Source organism: Borostomias antarcticus (genome assembly GCF_949987555.1).
Source record: "Borostomias antarcticus genome assembly, chromosome: 21".
Classification (NCBI taxonomy): Eukaryota; Metazoa; Chordata; class Actinopteri; order Stomiiformes; family Stomiidae; genus Borostomias; species Borostomias antarcticus.
The window spans coordinates 17,044,167-17,062,990 of record NC_140254.1 but is presented as its reverse complement, the minus strand read 5'-3'; the positions used below and the strand labels follow the sequence as shown (position 1 = coordinate 17,062,990).

Genomic DNA, 18,824 nt, shown 5'->3' with positions numbered 1-18,824 from the left:
TGGACACTTGACATTCCATTTCACCACGTCCCAGTAGCCTAATTCACCTGTCGGACCATCTCACATAGCCTCTGTTACCAAATAGCATAGGCTAACTTTCACAAACATTAGATAATTAAAAGCATGAACGTGCACATTCGTAGGCCTAATTGCATCTAATGTAGCCTAGCATATGCCTAGCCTACTGTATGTTCAATGTCTCGACTATCTTCATCTAGCCTAGGTCTTTTTTATTCCGTCATAGGCTAGGCTACATCACATTTACACAATATTGGTTGTAAAATGGGCTATAACGTGCAGTAGCGGGCCCACTACTTTAATAAATAGGCATAGGCCTACATTCGGGGCTGTGCTGGGGGATGCTGAGGATAGAACACCGTGCATTTTTTCTCCTCTGTAATCAGATAAATGGTCGTCTAATTCACCTTCCTTTTAGGCTAACATCCAATGGTTTAATGTAGGCTAGCCTGGGAGTTGGCCTAGCTCTGGGAGCTCATTAGCTTAGCTATGGTAGTGTGCATGTGTTTGAGTTTTTAGACTGGATAGGATAGACAGCTATGTCTACAGTGTAAAACGCACAGAAAAATGTAGGCATATGGCATGACGGAGATAACTAGTGCAACAACGCGCAGAACAGTCGGCCTCTGCTCACGCTACAGAAGGATGCTCGTTACCATGGAGACGGGATGCAGGCACGCGGGATGGGCTATGCCTCCATGGGATAGGGAGATGAACGGCTGCCAACCCGGATTGCATGGCGCGTCAGGCTGCAGAAGGCTAACCTAGTTTGCCGAGAACAGAACAATGGGCTGTAGGTAACTAACTACTGCAGGAGAGTGAGCAGGAACATAATTTGGGAGGCTTGCTCCCAAGAATGTAGCCTGCGTACGGCTCTGGCACCGAACACAGAGCAAATGCGAGCGAGCACAGCACAATCAATGCATGACAAAAATCATGACAGCAGATTTTAAAATCATATGCAGCCACCTCATACATCTTCTTACTATGACCCCCCTTTTCCGGGGTAGTAACATCTTCTCGTCCCCTCACTTCCTTCCTACCCACCCGCGGGGAACTATAATTCTATAGGCTACAAGGGAGGACTCGTTTTTATCAGTCCTATCATGGCGCCTATGTTCCAGGTGAAGGTAAGGACGCGCTGTCGCAACGCGTGTTCTTTCAACCTCGCCGATGACAGACATCTTATAATCCGAGCGTCGATGGGATGGGATCTACTGAGGCAAATTGTTTAGCAATCATAAATGGATGCTGCTTTTTTTCTGTCCGACTGCGCGTTGTTTTGAACAAAATAGCCTATAAGACGGGCACCGCACCGACATAGTTGACATTGGTGAATGACTCAGAAAGACGTGGCAACTCGGAGCGGAGTAGGATATTCATTCATTCCTTTCGTAATGCTGATAGTGTAATAGGGTACCGCTCTATGCATGCGTGGGTAATGCAGCCCTTTCTGGATTCACCAAAATGCATTCTGGAGTAAATTATGTTTCCCATTCCGGATGATGTGGAAAACTATTACTTTAGAACGTGATCTAATCAGATATGATTATTTTATTCAGATCAATAAAATTAGGTTAACATTCAAGGGAAGGTTCTCATCTTCTTCCTCTCTTCCTTCCTCCACGCATCAATGAAATCAGTTGATGGATATTTCTTAAGTGGTTTCCAGTGTAATCCGGTTGATTGGATTATGTGTGTGTGTGTGTGTGTGTGTGTGTGTGTGCGCGCGTGCACTGCATTTTGTCTGCATGCCCACTTGTGTTCCATAATCTATTATCATGCACTGTTGGAACCAGTGCAACGTTGATTTTGGAATACCTGCATTTGAAATATACAGTCGAAGGCCTAGAGATATCCTCTACAGTATACAGTGCATGTCATCCAGTAAGATTAAGATCCTCTCATATTACAACCATTTGACGCCTCAATGTTTCAACCAGAGCCCAATGTCCTACGTCCTCTGTCAAGGGCAGCCGCAACACAGCCAGGCTCGGACCTGCCAGCCTCCCTCCCATGGGGACCTGCCATCCCCTGCATCACAGAGAGCCAGAACCACTGGATCTTTCTACCGGACCTGTCGGTATAGCTAAACAGTGCACTGTACTGTATATTTCCACGGCTTCTCTTGAAACAGGGTATCGACAAACGACCGTAACTCTCGTCCTAGTCGTCCTTAGCGTCCCTCATTAGCGAAGGAGACACTGGCGTGGTCTGAGGAGCGCGGCGTCAGCGCGGTCAGCGGTGGTCACCGGGGCGGACGGAGCGCACTGCGGTCATGCGAGGAGGGCCTTCGATGCAGGCGTGCGGGAGGGATTAAATAATGAACGTCTGGTCCTGATTCATATTTAATGAGACTCCCCTTGATGCCCCATCAGGGACTGCTATTTATAAGAGCTGTCCCCCATCATCCTGTCATGGGTTAACACTTAGCTGGAGACATCTCCGCCCTCACCGCATACTTCAAGATTCTAAATCAGTATATTACCATGTCTACGGGTTACACACACACACACTGGTTTAGGTCGCTGGTGCATACACTTATATACACACATATACTTCTGGTCTCACGCCATCCACCTCTTCCTCTTCGCACTCTCTCTCCTTTCTTGCCACGTCCTCCCGACGTCTCTCCTTCGGTAATCGCGGATATGCTGCGGACGCCATCGTCCAGGCACGGTTTGAATTAACCAGCCCTTGCTTTTTGTGTTCCTCCTCTTCCACCCCCCCCTAACCCTACACCCCCCCCCCCCGTCCCCTCTCCCCTCCCCCCACCCTCCAGTCTAACATGAAGAGCATGGAGCTGGAGCTCCACTGCCCGGTGTGCAAGGAGATGGTGAAGCAGCCCGTGGTGCTGCCGTGCCAGCACAGCGTGTGCCTGATGTGTGCCTCCGAGGTCCTGGTCCAGCACGGCTACCCTCCCCCGGAGCTGCCCCCGGAGCCCAACTCTCCGGCCTCCACGCCCAACACCCGCTCCCCCCGCCAGGCGCGCCGGCCCATGCCCAAGGCCGAGCAGAGGCCCATCGACCGCGTGCTGCGCGCAGGTGTGCGATCTGTCGCACCCTCGTGCGTTCTGGGTCACTGTAGTGTCGCGTTGTGTGCTTCCAATCGAATTTGCATACTCAGTCTCGTTATTCATGGAGTCAGTGTCAAGATATGATCGATATGTCCTGCCTGAGGATGTGCTGTGAATTTGTACCCCCCCCCCCCCTCTGTCTGCCCCACTCGTCCCCCTCCCCTGCTGCTGGCCCCGCCCCTCTCGTTCCCACCTCTCTCTCGTCTCTAGGCTACGGGACGTATCCAGGGAGACGGCGTAAAGAGGGTCCTCCTGTGTTGATGATGTTTCCCTGCGTCCCCTGCGGGAGAGACGTGGAGCTGGGGGAGAAGGGGCTGACCGACTGCCTGCGCAACCTTACCCTGGAGAGAATAGTAGAGAGGTAATACACACCCGCACGCATGCACGCACACACACACACACACACACACACACACACACAAAAGGTACATCTGCATGTAAGCAGGTGCATACTGTATTCGCCCGCACGCACGCACGCACACACACACACACACACACACACACACACACACACACACACACACACACACACACAAAAGGTACATCTGCATGTAAGCAGGTGCATACTGTATTCGCACGCACGCACGCACACACACACACACACACATACACACACAAAAGGTACACCTGCATGTAAGCAGGTGCATACTGTATTCACACACACACACACACACACACACACACACACACACATCAATCACAGGTAAGTAGTGTTGCACACTGTGCTGTGGTCCGTGCATTATAGTAATATCTACGACGGTACAGGGTGGGCTAATAGAGATCTGTGTCCATTTCAATTAGTGGGCAGGTTTAGCCCTGTAAGCAGCAGGCAAGGGAATGTGTCCAAATGCTGATGCAACATGAAACAGCACGGAGCTGATAGGTGGGGAGGAATCCAGCAGAGCGCACAGACACACTGCAGCTCAGCAGACTCTGACTGACCGCACTGGAACAGTTACACCCCCTCCCCAGCTACATGTAGCCATGAAAGGCTATTTGTCACCTTGTCTAGCAGTATCTACTCTTCCTCTATTCCCTTGTCTCCTTCCTTTTGTCTTTGTCTTCACTACTCTTTTTTCCTCTATCTTCTTCCTCTCAATCGCCCCTGGTCTGTTTCCCTCTCTCTCTCTGTCTCTGTCTCTTTCTTTCTCTCTTTCTCGCACTCCCTCCATCCCCACCTTTCCGTCTCTCTCTATCTCTCTCCCTATTTCTCTCACTCCCTCCATCCCCACATTTGTCTCTCTCCCCTCCCTCCCTCTCTCCCTCCCTCCCTCCCTACCTCCCTCTCTCCCTCTCTCCCTCCCTCTCTCCCTACCTCCCTCCCTCTCTCCCTCTCTCCCCTCCCTCCCTCTCTCCCTCTCTCCCTCCCTCCCTCTCTCCTCTCAGGTACAGACACACAGTGAGTCTGGGCAGCGTGGCGGTGATGTGTCAGTTCTGTAAGCCGCCTCAGGCCCTGGAGGCCACTAAGGGCTGTGCCGACTGCAGGGCCAGCTTCTGTAACGAGTGCTTCAAGCTGTACCACCCCTGGGGCACGCCACGGGCCCAGCACGAACACGTCCTGCCCACCCTCAACTTCAGACCCAAGGTGAGGCCTCCCGGGGTCGGCGGGGGTCACCGGGGACCCCTGGGTGCGGTTGGCGGACGGAGGCGTGGGAGGGTATATCAGCAGAGCAGAATCACATTAGGGTTAGGATAGTCTGGCTCACAGGATGTAGGTTTTTGGGATAAGTCTCTCATTGGTGCCGGCACCGATCAGTTTCAAACCCCCGACTCTATTTTGCAAGGACTTAGTTGGAAAAAAAAAACTGCTGCTGCTGCCCAAGACGATTGTGATTGTTTTAAAGAAATACATGATAATGGGTTGCAGCCAGACTTTTCTCCAGCGCTGGCTATGCTAAAAGGAGATAGGTCTGGCTATGCTAAAAGGAGATAGGTCTGGCTATGCTAAAAGGAGATAGGTCTGGCTATGCTAAAAGGAGATAGGTCTGGCTATGCTAAAAGGAGATAGGTCTGGCTATGCGAGACAAAGGTTATGCGAGACACATGTTATGACCCTTGAATTCTTGAGTTAGGCCACATGGCTGAAAAGTTCAAAAGCTGCACTATCGGTCACGCATCTTCCAGGTGATCTGCCAAAGAAGAGTCAATACTGTGACATCGTCACAACAGATCGCATTACACTATATACTACCAGGTCATATTACACTATATACTACCAGGTCGCATTACACTATATACTACCAGGTCAGATTACACTATATACTACCAGGTCATATTACACTATATACTACCAGGTCAGATTACACTATATACTACCAGGTCGCATTACACTATATACTACCAGGTCATATTACACTATATACTACCAGGTCATATTACACTATATACTACCAGGTCATATTACACTATATACTACCAGGTCATATTACACTATATACTACCAGGTCATATTACACTATATACTACCAGGTCATATTACACTATATACTACCAGGTCATATTACACTATATACTACCAGGTCGCATTACACTATATACTACCAGGTCATATTACACTATATACTACCAGGTCGTATTACACTATATACTACCAGGTCGGATTACACTATATACTACCAGGTCATATTACACTATATACTACCAGGTCGCATTACACTATATACTACCAAGTCATATTACACTATATACTACCAGGTCATATTACACTATATACTACCAGGTCATATTACACTATATACTACCAGGTCATATTACACTATATACTACCAGGTCATATTACACTATATACTACCAGGTCATATTACACTATATACTACCAGGTCATATTACACTATATACTACCAGGTCGCATTACACTATATACTACCAGGTCATATTACACTATATACTACCAGGTCATATTACACTATATACTACCAGGTCATATTACACTATATACTACCAGGTCGCATTACACTATATACTACCAGGTCAGATTACACTATATACTACCAGGTCATATTACACTATATACTACCAGGTCGCATTACACTATATACTACCAGGTCGCATTACACTATATACTACCAGGTCGGATTACACTATATACTACCAGGTCATATTACACTATATACTACCAGGTCATATTACACTATATACTACCAGGTCAGATTACACTATATACTACCAGGTCATATTACACTATATACTACCAGGTCAGATTACACTATATACTACCAGGTCATATTACACTATATACTACCAGGTCATATTACACTATATACTACCAGGTCATATTACACTATATACTACCAGGTCAGATTACACTATATACTACCAGGTCGCATTACACTATATACTACCAGGTCAGATTACACTATATACTACCAGGTCATATTACACTATATACTACCAGGTCGCATTACACTATATACTACCAGGTCATATTACACTATATACTACCAGGTCAGATTACACTATATACTACCAGGTCATATTACACTATATACTACCAGGTCGCATTACACTATATACTACCAGGTCATATTACACTATATACTACCAGGTCATATTACACTATATACTACCAGGTCATATTACACTATATACTACCAGGTCATATTACACTATATACTACCAGGTCAGATTACACTATATACTACCAGGTCGGATTACACTATATACTACCAGGTCGGATTACACTATATACTACCAGGTCATATTACACTATATACTACCAGGTCAGATTACACTATATATACTACCAGGTCGCATTACACTATATACTACCAGGTCGCATTACACTATATACTACCAGGTCGCATTACACTATATACTACCAGGTCGGATTACACTATATACTACCAGGTCGGATTACACTATATACTACCAGGTCGCATTACACTATATACTACCAGGTCGCATTACACTATATACTACCAGGTCGCATTACACTATATACTACCAGGTCGCATTACACTATATACTACCAGGTCGCATTACACTATATACTACCAGGTCGCATTACACTATATACTACCAGGTCGCATTACACTATATACTACCAGGTCGGATTACACTATATACTACCAGGTCGCATTACACTATATACTACCAGGTCGGATTACACTATATACTACCAGGTCGCATTACACTATATACTACCAGGTCGGATTACACTATATACTACCAGGTCGCATTACACTATATACTACCAGGTCGGATTCTTCCTCTTTACCGATCTACGTAACCCTCTCCCCTCCGCACGTTCTCCTTCTCTCCGGCCCTCTCTCCTTCCTTGGTCTCTCTCCTTCCTGGGTCTCTCTCCTTCCTGGGTCTCTCTCCTTCTCTTCCTGGGTCTCTCTCCTTCCCTTCCTGGGTCTCTCTCCTTCCCTTCCTGGGTCTCTCTCCTTCCTGGGTCTCTCTCCTTCCTGGGTCTCTCTCCTTCCCTTCCTGGGTCTCTCCTTCGTGGGTCTCTCTCCAGGTTCTGACGTGTCCGGAACACGACCAGGAGCGTCTCCAGTTCTACTGTAAGTCCTGCCAGCGGCTGCTCTGTCAGCTCTGCAAGCTGCGCCGTGCCCACGCAGGCCACAAGGTCATGCCCGTCGCCCAGGCCTACCAGACGCTGAAGGTGGGTATCGGGGTGGGGGGTGGGGGGGGGGGACCCCGTCTAGCAGACCGGCTAGCTGGTTAGCTCACACAGGTGGAGAATGGGTGGCAGTGGTAGTGGAGTTGTTTAGCATCGGATTCTTAGGATTCTCAAGGCTATTAATACTGGTCACATACATCATTGCAATGATCAATTACATTACTGCAAATTGGCTTTATCATTCTTTTATTAAGGAAGTGAATCTTCATGATAATTGATGAGTTACTATATGAAAGGGAAGTGATCCAGGATGATGGATCACTATCATAGTTACCTGTATTGCCGTTCATCACAGAGGACAGGATGGGAAGTGGTTATAAATCTAGCCCTTAATTTGTTGTTGTTATACTGCTTATTTTGCAGGATAAGATTACCAAGGAGATGAACTACATTCTGGCCAACCAGGAGACGGTGCTGGCTCAGATCACACAGCTGGAGAGTGCCATTACTCAGACGGAGGTGACTTGATACTGCAGCCAGACAGAAATACACAGTTAGGCGTATTGATTTCTAGGCAAAACCCCCAGTTTGGGAGCAGAAGTGTCCATTATGTAATGTGACCTATGATTAAAAAAAGAGGTCTCCACAATACATCATAAACCATACCAGACGTTCAGGCATGAGCTGAGTAGACAGACATCCCTCCATCTTTCTACAGTATCCATACAGCACAGCTGTGGAGGCTGGTGTAATGATATAAGGCCCAGTTCCAACCCAGACACCAGATAGCTGATATTTAACCTGAAACCATTTCTCGTTTTACCTTAATCTTTGTCCTTTACTACATGTATTACATATTCAATTAAATATTCACTTTTATAATGTAGGCATTCAGAATTGGGCTTCCTCCCTCCTTATGTAAAAGCGCTGGTGCATTCAGTGGTATTGGTCCTGCCCTCCTCACCTGCATGTCTGGCCATCTGCAGGTGAACAGCGTGGCGGCCCGGGAGCAGCTGTCTCAGAGCATCAGGGAGCTGGGCGCCATGTTGGCAGAGCGCCATGCGTCTTTGGCCCAGGCCTTGGAGGAGGCGCGGCAAAGGAGGGGCGAGGCATTGGCCGGCCAGGTGGCGGAGAGGCGGAGCCTGATGGAGCACGCAGGGCTCATGGCGTTCTCCCAGGAGCTGCTGAAAGAGACGGACCCGCCCTGTTTCGTGCAGGCTGCGCGCCAGAATCACAACAGGTCTGAATCTGACTCTGACTGACTCTGACTCTGATTCTGATTCTGACTCTGACTCTGACTCTGACTCTGACTCTGACTCTGACTCTGACTCTGATTCTGAGGTCTCACCGGAAGGCTGTTCTTTTGTTTGCTGGCACCGCACGTTTGCTTTTTTAGATCGTTCTTTTGTCTGCTTTTCTACTTCTCACTGCACTCCTCCTTCGTGGCTGCTCCCTCTGTCCATGTGTAATATGAAGGGAACGTGGTGGTGTCGCCATCTAGCGACAGCGCTTGACTTCTTCACATGGAACTTGAAATAGTATATAGAATATTTCCACAGGGTACATTGCATGAAATGGGGCAGTGAACCCATCTAAAACAAGTCTTTTTTCATAGATGTTGATTGTCTATGTGCAGCTACAACTAAATTGTTTTCGTTTTTTTAATGAGGTTATTAATGCTACATATTTTATGATAATGAGTTGATAAAATACGTGGCCATCAGAGGCCATTTTCTCCCTGTATTCCCAAACTAGACCACAAGGGGTCGCTAGTAGAATGCAACTGTAGATGTCTACCACAGTGTCTATCAGGGCCGTGCTGGCCATCTGTAGATTCTGGAGAATCCCAGCACGTCCCTGGTGTCTATTGACTCTATGCAGTAATGTCAATAGACATCTGCATGTGGAGATATTAGATTTGCTATCTCTATTTGTACAATGTGAATCAGATCATTTCCTTACCCACAGAGATTCTGCTTCTGTATCTCTGTATCGTGTCTCATTTGACCTCCCACGTAACAGATTTCTTTCCAATTTGTGTGTGTGTGTGTGTTTTTTGTGTGTGTGTGTGTGTGTGTGTGTGTGTGTTTGCTTGTTGTAAATTCCAGGTTAAGCAAAGCCATTGAGGCGCTGCAGTGTTTTTCTCTGGCTGCTGATCCCTCCTTCAGACACTTCCAGCTAGAAGCATCCAAAGAGCTCAAACTCCTCACAGACCTGCAGTTCATCCAGGGTGAGAGAGGAGGAGGAGGAGGAGGAGGAGGGAAGGGGGGAGGAGGGCCTGGGGAGGCACTAGGATGGGCTGAGAGATGGAGGTCTGATAAGAAGAATATAAAAAGAAAACTCAGGAATGTTTCCAGGGCACAGTGTAGCATAAGATCCCTCTTTGGTAACCAGTGAACAAAGGTGTGCAGTAATGGAGATTAGATTAGATAGTATTGCATTACTGCAACTACACTATTCTGGCAGGCCTGTAGGTGGGGTGTACAGTAGGCAGGTCAGACGGGGTGGTTGCCAACAAAAGGTTCACAAATAGAGGACTGTCAAAATCTCAGTCATATCAAGACTGGTACGTTAAAGAAATTCCTCAAATGAAATGACCTGGGTTGGTAGTCCGTCCCAGCAGGGCAGAGAGAGAGAGAGAGAGAGAGAGAGAGAGAGAGAGAGATAGCATAGCATGTCTTTCCAGCTCTCTCCCCCTCTGTGAGAATGTCTGCGTCCCTTAAAAAATGCTGCTCCTGCAGCCTTGATCGCAGGTCTGTGGCCCCTGCCTCCAATTAGGCCCCGCCAAAGCTGCCTCTCAATTAACAGGCGTGGAAGTCAAAGGAGGCAGTCTCCATGCCCTTACACCCCGCTAGCCACAGCTCCTAATTCCATGCCTCACTATAGTGAGAATAAGGTTATTAATACCTTTGTACCTATACATTTTGTGTTTTTTATTACCATGAGCTAAAATAAATAATGCTTTTGGATTTCTGTGGGTGACAACAGTGGGTGTGTTCTGTCAAGTCCTACAAACATGTCTGCCGTCTGCTGACACCTGTGCCTCCATTTCCCATCAGCCCCTCTGGCCCCTGTAATTGACACCCAGCGCACCCTGGCCTACGACCAGCTCTTCCTGTGCTGGCGGCTCCCTCAGGACTCCGCCCCGGCCTGGCACTTCTCCGTGGAGTACCGTCGCCGGGGGGTGGTGCCGGGGGGCGGGGCCAGGGGCGGGATGCGCGGCGGACTGGCCGCCGCCCGCTGGGGCTGGCAGCGCCTGGAGGAGGTGAGCGGAACGAGCGCGGTGATCGACAGGCTGGAGATGGACAGTGTGTACGTGCTGAGGGTGAGGGGCTGCAACAAGGCGGGCTTTGGGGAGTACAGCGAGGAGGTGTACCTGCACACACCGCCCGCACCAGGTGAGAACGATTCACACACGCGCGCGGCGCGCCCCTATGGCTGGTCGGTCAAATGTTGGCGCAGTCCATGAAGTGCAGCTTAATAACTCGCTCTTTCTTCCCATTTCTGTCCATCTGTCTTTCCCATCGTTCTCATCCCTCTCTCCCACCTCGTCTCTCAGCTGTACGCCTGTCTCCTTTCCTGTCATCCCCTCATCCTCCACTGTCCCCCTCCCCCCCTCTCTTGTCTCTCTCCTCGTGACGGCGCCGATATACGTCCCTCCCTTTGAACGTAAGGATGTGCGTCTATGTCTCTGTGCCCTCTGTCTCCCCATGGCATTGTACGTCATGCATCTCTGCCCGTCTCACCATCTGCTCTGCCACACATCGCCTTATCCTCCAATCCACCCAGCTACCCTTGTTCTCTCTCTCTCTCTCTCTCTCTCTCTGTCTCTCTCTCTTTCTCTCTCTCTCTCTTATCACAAGTTCTGTCCTTATGCTGCTTAAGTTCGCTGCTTGTTAAGACTTCAGGCTTAACAAATGGATCAGGCTGAGATCCGCGGTATTGGTCTGTTGGGTCCAGAGTGGCCACTGTATCCCTCGTCTCCCCTGGGCTAGCTCTCCTTCTCTCTCTCTCTCTCTCTCTCTCTCTCTCTCTCTTTCTGCTGAGTGTCCCTCTCTGATAATCCCTCTTGAATAATGCATTGTTGGCTCCCGTGAGTCAACTACCTTTTGCTTTGACTCCTTCTGTGTGTTGATCCCAGTAAGAATCCCTCCCTCCCTCCCTCCCTCTCTCTCTCTCTCTCTCTCTCTCTCTCTCTCTCTCCCTCTCTCTCTCTTCCTCCCTCCCTCTCTCTCTCTCTCCCTCTCTCTTTCTCTCTCTCTCTCTCTCTCTCTCTCCCTCTCTCTCTCTCTCTCTCTCCCTCCCTCCCTCTCTCTCTCTCTCCTGTGCTGATCTCCTCTCCTTCCTTCAGAGGAGGCAGATGTCTGCCCTCTCTTGCTTTCCTCCACTCTTTCACCTCTCTGGTTTTTCCTGTTGTCCTTATTCTTCTCCTCCTTTCCTTCCCCTGTGCCCCCCCCTCTCTCCTCCCACGCCTGTCTCTCAAACCCCCTCTATCCTCACCCCGTTCCTGCAAATCCACTCCCCCCCCCCCCCCCTCTCTCTCTTTCTCTACCCCCCCTCAGTGTTAAACTTCTACCTGGACTCTCGCTGGGGGCTCCACGCTGACCGGCTGGTGGTCAGTAAGGAGCAGCGCTGCGCCCGCAGCGTCCCTGGCCTCTCCCTGCTGCAGGCCGCCGACCGCGCCCTCACCTCCTGCCACCTGACCTCCGACCTCCTGGTGGGAGATGTGGCCATCACCCAGGGACGCCATTACTGGGCATGCTCAGTGGAGCCCGGGTCCTACCTCGTCAAGGTAAGTGAGATGAATGCGGAAGATAGTGCGCCAGGTTATTTCTTGGATGTGTTTGCGTTATCTTTGGGTTATTTACAGTAGTATGATGATGAGTGGTAGAGATGGCGTCTTACCACCGTTCAGTGCCTGTGTGTGTGTGTGTGTGTGTCTGTGTGTTTGTGGGGGGGGGGGGTCCAGGTGGGAGTGGGCCTTGAGGCTAAACTACAGGAGTGGTTCCACCTTCCACAAGACATGGCCAGTCCCCGGTGAGTACGTCCTCAGCAGGAATATAGAGGCCATCCTAATGTTGGGAATATTAATGAGAACATATCTAGGAGAGAAAGGGTAGATTTGCTCAGCTCCTCCCTCCCCCCGTTTCAGCTACGACCCAGACAGCGGCCATGACAGCGGGGTGGAGGACGCGCTGGACTCCCCTCCTCCCTTCTCCTTCCTCACCATGGGCATGGGCAAGATCTACTTGCCCCAGCACTCCAACCATCACCACGCCAACGGCACCCGTGATCCCGTCGCCAACGGCAATGGCCCCTCCTCTCCCACGGGCCTCACCTACCCCCTGCCCCCCAGGCTCGGGGTGTGCCTTGACTTCGAGAAGGGCCGCGTCACCTTCTACGACGCCCACTCGCTGCGCCCCCTGTGGGACGGGCCAGTGGATTGCTCCGGCCCGGTGTGCCCGGCTTTCTGTTTCATTGGCGGAGGGGCGCTGCAGTTACAGGAGCTAGTGGCCAATCGGAACCCAGATCCGACGCCAGTCAGGAGGGTCACTATCCAATCCCGTGTCACTAAACTGCATAACTAATCTGGGGTGATTGAAATTGAATGTAAAGTTGATCGCAAACTATTTACTCAGCTAGAGCAAAAAGTTAGACACCTCAGAGATTTTGTTTTGTATTTCATTTGTATAAGAAAAATAGTTTTTATCGCAACAGATATGCAAATGTAATTAAGTTTTGTTACATTTTATTTTTAACTTTTTTTTCCCAAAAATAATAAATTGCTTATATAGTGGCTTGCAAATTACACATACTGTATAATCTTTGATGCTTGCTCCAATTAACACGCTTTGGTGTATACATTCATGGTGTATGCTCTATGTATATACTGTACGCAAAACACAACACATATGAACACCAGTTGTCATTCATGTCCTTGTTGAGTGAATATGTTTTTGATACTCACATGTAACTAAACCAGGTCACATCCACTCTTTCTAGCACTGTTTTTCACTGATACTAACTGTTGAAATAGAACATGTCTTGACTGTTAGTGAACTCTCCTCTCCTGTCTCTCCTCCATCACTCATTTACACTCATCAGTCATTTTACTTCCCACTGTTGCATTGTACAGCAGGATGAGGCAATACTGTAATTAGCAACCACAGCTGGAACTATAACCACACACTACTAATTAGTATGTTTACTATTATTTTGAATAATTTATGGTGTGTTTGTGTGTGTGTTTGTGTGTGAGTGTGTGTGTGTGTGTGTTTGTGATTCACTTCTCTGATTCATAGTCTGATGTTATGTTAATAATTATTTTTGGCTTACACAAAGAATCTTTTATGAACTGTGAACTTGATATTAAATCAATAAGCAGTGCTTCTAATGAATGATTAGCTAGAATTCACCTGCTGGCAGAATGTTTGCAAAGCGCAAAGGATTGTTTTAATGAACAGTAAATAAAGGCAGTTTGTTTAAGTGACAAAGACAAGGTCCTCTGCTTGCTTCCTCTAGTTCTGTGGAAATCTCTTGCTTTGCCATTACATATTTACGCCACTTGGGGGCAGCAACAGAATCCGGACCTGATGAAATAAACACTTACCATGACTTGTACAGTACACTATAATGAGCATCTGCTATAGATATCCACATTAACACCATACATGTGAGAATCAAATCAAATCATCAAATACGATTTTATTTGTATAGCCTGTTTTTAACACGCATCGTCACAAAGGGCCCATATATCACCCTGAACCCCCCAAGTGTTCAGCATTCCCATATATAGATGTAATGTAAATCGCTCCAGGTTTCCGTGCGCATTTATATGAAAACCCACACATGTATTTAATTGGCTCCATATTCAGGAGAAATCGAAGGGTGGTTGAGTTTGCCTCAGCCACAAAGGGAAAATAAAAGTTATGAAAAAGACTGAGGACAAAAAGGCACCATCTCAGACTCAAGGGAATGTTCTCTGGATGTTCCCAATACACAGATACAAAATATCCTTCCACTGCTTTATCTCTTATCTGTGATAAAGAGAGTGGAATGTACAGTAGGCTATTGTATCCACCCTTCACCCTCTCTCTCTCTTTCTCTCCCTCTCTCTCTCTCTCTCTCTCTCTCTCTCATTCTTTCCTTTTTTTAGTCTAAATCTGTAACAGATTGGGTTTAGGCTGGCTGGAGGTATGTAGCCACAACACCACATGTAAGGGACCACGTAATCCCTCCATAGAGCGCTGAGCACAGCGAGGGTCTTCTCTTAAATACCTCTCAAGAATTACCAATTCTTAATCTCCGTGATCATCATCGGTTGACATAGACAGGGGAAACTGAAAAAAAGGAGAAGTCATTGGAGCTCATCTGATGAAGGCCGGCCTGGACCGATGCAGTCTGTAAGACCCACACTGACCGTACCATCTGGTAAGCCCCGCAATAAGTCTGTCAGGGTCTGCCTTTGCCTTTGACAAATAGCTCTTTAATACCGAATGTCCTTAATGTAGTTCATCCAGCCCCTAAACCACAAATAAAAGGCTGTTCTACTTGTGGGATCCTCTACACTGTAGCCTGTTCTTTACTGAGAAACTAAAGAGTTTGGTGAATTTGTTCAAAAGGCACCACCAGGTTTCTCTCTAGTCCTTCAGAGATAACCAGGTGGTGTGTGATGAAGAAAAGGAATGCTGTCTCCATAGCTACAATACAGTGCTTAGTAATGTCACGTCCACCTACTCCTATGTAAGACAGACATTTCACATTTCTACTTGATTGCAATGTATGGAAGTGCTTTGAATGTGCTGGGGTAACCCAGTCTAGTGTAGTCTGCCCCCCCGTTCCAGTCAGAGGCCAGGGGCATCCTGGGTGGGTGTCCCCCGTCTGTCCCCCGTCTGTCCCCCGTCTGTCCCTTTGACATGAGGCCTACTGTAGCAACACCACGGCGTTGTATCATACCAGTCCCCTCCCAGCACTATTCACCTAATCATTCACATTCATTATGAAGGAGTCCGATCTGCCTGCAGACAATGGACAAAGCATCAAACGTCTTTTCGGTCACCCAGACAGCTCTGATCATCCCTTGTGCCTTTATCAAATTGATAAGCCGGAGCAAAAAAAACCAACAATCAGCTAAATGTTTGTTAAGAGGATTGAAGGAGACGTCGAGGGGCCGTCTCTGCTTGCGGTGATAAATGGGGGGTGACAGTAATACTAGACAAAGCCCATATGGCCACGAACTGTAACCCACTGCGCTGGGAGCATGGGGGGAAGGACAAGGCTAATTCTATTAGGTCTACCATTTACACTGCAAGGGGATATCCATTCGTACTGCCTCTCAGTGCCTGTTTTCACCAGCCAAATGATGATAGGGGATCCGTCAAGGATAGCGAAGGAGTGTCACTGTTCATACTGTATACAACTGCGCTGTGGATGACGGAGATGCCACTGGCCTCTAGGCATGGTAGAGTCACTCCCATGCAGGATTATGGCTATGCCTTGACATCACATTGCTTCATACTGTTATGGTAAGAACTCTGGTAGAACCTCTTGGTGAATCTCAAGTTCATGCAGCTGACCCTATATCGGTCTCCTCCTAAAACAGATTTTTCGACCCACATCATGTAGCCTTTGACCGTTGGGTGTGACTGTTATCCTGAGGATAAATCCTGAGGGTACCTACAGATATTGTTCTTCACGCTTGACCTTTAACTGAACACCGGTAGGATATTATTGTTTCCACAGCCAGGCAGGGGATAGCATTGGGACTGCACAGAGGGACGATATATAGTTCAGCATAAAGCATGGTGAGGCAGCGAGAGTGGAAAACACACATTTGTATTGAGCTTCGACATCCTGTAACAGATCTATACAGGCCGGGCAGGCTGCTATACATTTTTAGAATGGTTTTCCACCCGGGTCAAACGCGCTGACTAGGCTACGAACCTCCACAGCCTCCTGAGCTGTTCAAATTCCAGGGGTCCCTGAAAAGCGAAAGCCGAGGCAAATCAGAATGTCAACAGGGGATCCGTAAACCACACATGTTTCCTGGACCACTCGGTCAAGACCAGCTGTGCATACATCACAGCCCTGGCTGTGCTCACCGCAGGGGGACAGAGAGGGAGGGAGAAGATGGACAGAGAGAGAGAGAGAGAGAGACAGAGAGAGACAGAGAGAGACAGACAGCTCAGGGACAATTAGGTGTACAGAGGTTAAAAAGTGGGAGGAGGGGAGTAAGAACAGTTAAAGAGAATAAAAAAGAAGAGGAAGAAACGTGCTGACCGTGTCTTTAGGATCTGCACCCTCAGCCCTATCTGTTACCGTGTCAACACTTGACCCCCCCCCCCCCCGACCCAAGCCTCACCTCCTCCTGGCTCTCTCCAGGTTGTGGGGTCAGAGGTTGGCAGGTGCCTCGGGGGGGGGCTGATGTCTAGGGGTCAGATTTCTGGAGGGTCAGAGCGGGGCGGGGAGCGGGGTCGGACAATGTCCCCCAGTGTCCAGACTAAGAGACTGACAGGTCGAGACAGTCCAGCCGTCCCGTCCAATCAACTTTGCCTCCGGAGCTTGACGGGCATGGCTGTCTGGGTCGACAGCAATCAGCTTTCAGAGTATTACTCAGCCACAGAGCAGCATAATCCTGGAACTCATGACCTTTTACATGGACATTATAGCCTCAATGACAGAGTGTGTTTGAAGGCGGTTAGTTTATAGCTATAAGTATTCCATATTGGCCACTCTGCCTCATACTGAGTGACAGTATATAACTAGGATGTAATCTAACACTGTATCCATACTTATTTTGCTAACAAGTAACGACAAGCTATAATTTTATGACTTGTTCAGTGTACTGTACAGTAGCTATTTGAATGTAATAATTTTGTGAGCCTGAATGTAAAGTACTTCATACTGTATGCTTGAATTACTGATGAGCTTTGTGTTGCCTGTGTATGAAATGCGCTATACAAATAAAGTTTGATTTGACGAGCTTGTAGTGACCTTGAAGCAAAGACTACCCCTGGTTATCTAACTTCATTTGGTTGGACAAGACAAAGCTATTATCAACATAATGCCACATAATGACAAGAAGGTGACGGTTTAAGGCTAAATGCTCTGCAAGTTACAAATAACCAATTTAACCACACAGTTACCCTAATGAGTACACCTTTGTTCGTTTACATGCTTGTTTTTCTCAACAATGCCTGAATTCCAGCAGCCTAATGAGAGCTCCTCATTACATCAGTGAGGAAAGTCGATAGCCTCAGTGATCACTAATCACGCTGGTCAATGTCATGGGCGGAGAGTGAAGGGCGAGAGGATATGAGCGGTGGCGCGCCCTACACCATCAGCCGCATGGAAATCACAATCCCCAGCGGTGCCCTCACCTCATCAAACCTGAGCTCCGACACACAACAGACGTCCAACAAAGATCGACCTACTGTATTCATGCAGACAATGGGCCGCGGAGAAGCACCCCCACTTCCCCCCCTCCCGCATCCCCATCGCCACCCTTGCGCAGCTATCTCCAGCATCTGAACACAGAATGCGAACAAGCGTCCCGTCTAGACATGTAGCCTATATCATCTACCTCCTGCTGATTGACTGACCCACATCCACTCATCAGAATCAATGCGGTCTCCTAGTCTCTGGCAGCGCTGTTGTTCAAGGAAACAGAGCGGACCGATTTAACATCGCCCGAGGCTGCCGTAGGGATGCGTCGCTGTGGTCTAGCGCCAGTGAGGATGATGCTAAAGGACATTGTGTCCCGCTTGGGGGTCCGGGGTCCAGCGGCTCACGTCTGCACACTGTGCCACTGACACGAGGCATTTGATCAAACACACAGCGTGGGCTGTTAATCTCTAGTGACAGCTACTCGGGTCAACAAACAGCACACCACTGTGACGAACAGTAGTAGGCCACATGCTGATGAGATGGGTAAGGACAGTGTGTGTGTGTGTGTGTGTGTGTGTGTGTGTGTGTGGGGGGGGGGGGGTCAGAGACAGGATGAGACAAACACATTCCTCTCTCTTTCGTTTGCGACCCTCTCTCTGCTCTCTCCTTTGGTCACAGCAGCAGCTGAAACAGGTGTATGTTTTTTTACCCAGAGCAGTGAAAGCACTACGAGAGCCACTACCATATATGGTTCCTACAGCATATGGTTCCTACAGG

The 18,824-nt window shown here is 48.3% G+C and overlaps 1 protein-coding gene across 1 annotated transcript; it reads left to right on the top strand.

Annotated features, from left to right (window-relative positions):
- Window positions 1-1,124: 1,124 nt before the first annotated feature.
- Window positions 1,125-13,249, top strand: trim46b (tripartite motif containing 46b; the record flags this gene model as incomplete). The annotated part of the gene is made up of 12 exons (XM_084455653.1): window positions 1,125-1,148; window positions 2,801-3,062; window positions 3,305-3,455; window positions 4,481-4,679; window positions 7,557-7,703; window positions 8,085-8,180; window positions 8,648-8,901; window positions 9,770-9,891; window positions 10,721-11,059; window positions 12,224-12,453; window positions 12,631-12,698; window positions 12,814-13,249. 12 exons carry the CDS (start codon window positions 1,125-1,127, stop codon window positions 13,247-13,249), a joined length of 2,328 nt encoding a protein of 775 aa, XP_084311779.1.
- Window positions 13,250-18,824: the final 5,575 nt, after the last annotated feature.